At 38.8% G+C, this 1,897-nt stretch overlaps 1 protein-coding gene across 1 annotated transcript; it reads left to right on the top strand.

Moving 5' to 3' along the window:
• The first annotated feature begins 1,025 nt into the window (after window positions 1-1,025).
• Window positions 1,026-1,450, top strand: LOC101402870 (prefoldin subunit 4). Its single transcript, XM_004427960.2, has one exon. The coding sequence runs from the start codon at window positions 1,031-1,033 to the stop codon at window positions 1,433-1,435; it is 405 nt and encodes a 134-aa protein (XP_004428017.1). The 5' UTR covers window positions 1,026-1,030; the 3' UTR covers window positions 1,436-1,450.
• The last annotated feature ends 447 nt before the right edge of the window (window positions 1,451-1,897 follow it).

The raw sequence follows: 1,897 nt of genomic DNA, 5'->3' as shown, positions 1-1,897 counted from the left end.
ATGCATGGATGAATGCATGAATTAATGAATAAATAAGTAAATAAAATGTGTTTGATACTCAGGACAACCTTTGGAATAGAAAGTCATAGTGTGGTATTAACAGAAGACAGAAAGAAGAGCTGCTAACCTTTCTTTTTCCTTCTTTTCAGAGTGTTGAGGAAAATGATTTCAAATCAGAAATAGTAGGAACAAATCATGATAAAAAGGTCCAGGTCCAAATGGGTGTCAAGATCATATGTGATCAGAAGTCTGCTTTCAGTGACCTTTGGGGAATCATGGAGGAAGGGAGGGGTGCTATGGGATGGAAATGGACAACTACTGCCATTATACTCAGTGAGGAATAGACAATGGATTTGATAATTAAAGATTGTCAAGATTGACGATTTCTGGCAAAATTCTAGAAATGATTATTATATATGGGGTCTGGCAATGCTTAGCAAGGAGAATATGTTTACTTTTTGGCTGAAACCAGCATGAGTTCTCTAAAAAAACATACCAAAGGGAGGAATATCATGCTTCTTTTGTTGATAAGGATATTGAATGAAGAGGTTAGGGGGATGTTGAAGATACTGTCTTTTGCTTTCAACAGGGCATGAAGCAGTTTGTGGATACAATGAAGAAATGTGGGCTTCATGATGGCCCTGCTTGGAGGATTCATAACTGGTGACTCACTGTACCCAACGAGGTATGATGATGATGATAGAGTTTGTGTCTTGCCAGCGGGAAGTCTTTGAGCCTGTGACTCAGCCCTGGTCATGCGATGTTTCTATCAGTGGCTCAGGTGAAGATGTAGGTGTCCAGTTCATCACACTTCCAGAAGACACAAAGAGGAACAGGATCACTAATAGGTTGCATGACAGAATTGAGGTTCAAAATGATCTTGACAGGCTGGAACGATGATCCTACGTGAACAAGTGACATTTGGAGGAGGGTGGATGTGGAGTCCTGCAGGCCAGTTAAAAAGATCAGAAGCACAAATATGGGACTGGAAGCCCTGGTTTAAGAATGAATCACTTGAGGCAGTCCCAAGATGGTGGCCACGATGAAGAAGGCGGCTGCAGAAGATGTCAATGTTACTTTTGAAGATCAACAAAAGATAAACAAATTTGCACGGAATACAAGTAGAATCACAGAGCTGAAGGAAGAAATAGAAGTAAAAAAGAAACAACTCCAAAATTTAGAAGATGCTTGTGAGGACATCATGCTTGCAGATGATGACTGCTTAATGATACCTTATCAAATTGGGGATGTTTTCATTAGCCATTCTCAAGAAGAAACACAAGAAATGTTAGAAGAAGCAAAGAAAAATTTGCAAGAAGAAATTGACGCCTTAGAATCCAGAGTGGAATCAATTCAGCGGGTGTTAGCAGATCTGAAAGTTCAGTTATATGCAAAATTTGGGAGCAACATAAGCCTTGAAGCTGATGAAAGTTAAACATTTTATAATACTTTTTTAAATTTGTTTAATAAACTTGAATATTGTTTAAAAAAAAAAAAAGAATGAATCACTTGAAAAAGACTGAGTTTATTTGACAGCTGGTTGACAGCAACCAATTGTGTGGCACTTCAAGGAGTGTGATGACTCCCAGGCTTCCACACTGCCTTAGTAGATGCAGAAAGCTTGGAATACAAAAGGTCAGTGGTCCCACTAGGTTCCGTATTTTGCTAGGTTCAGGGCTGAGGACCCTTCTTAAGAGTGATATCCAGGGAAGGGCAACCCCATGGTAAAGGATCTAAACACCAAGTCCCATGAGTAGAGTGACTATAAAATTTATTACCTAAACTGGGATGCATCTAAGAGTGAAAGAAAGTGTTATTAATAACTGCAATGTATAATAATTCTACCTTTGAGGCATCATTGGAAGATCTAGGACTTTTTATATTGGAGAAGAAAAGA

The sequence above is a fragment of the Ceratotherium simum genome, chromosome 6 (genome assembly GCF_057802395.1).
Source record: "Ceratotherium simum simum isolate JZ-2026a chromosome 6, ASM5780239v1, whole genome shotgun sequence".
NCBI lineage: Eukaryota > Metazoa > Chordata > Mammalia > Perissodactyla > Rhinocerotidae > Ceratotherium > Ceratotherium simum.
Note: the sequence above shows the minus strand (reverse complement) of the source record. Positions and strands in the feature narration are given on the sequence as shown.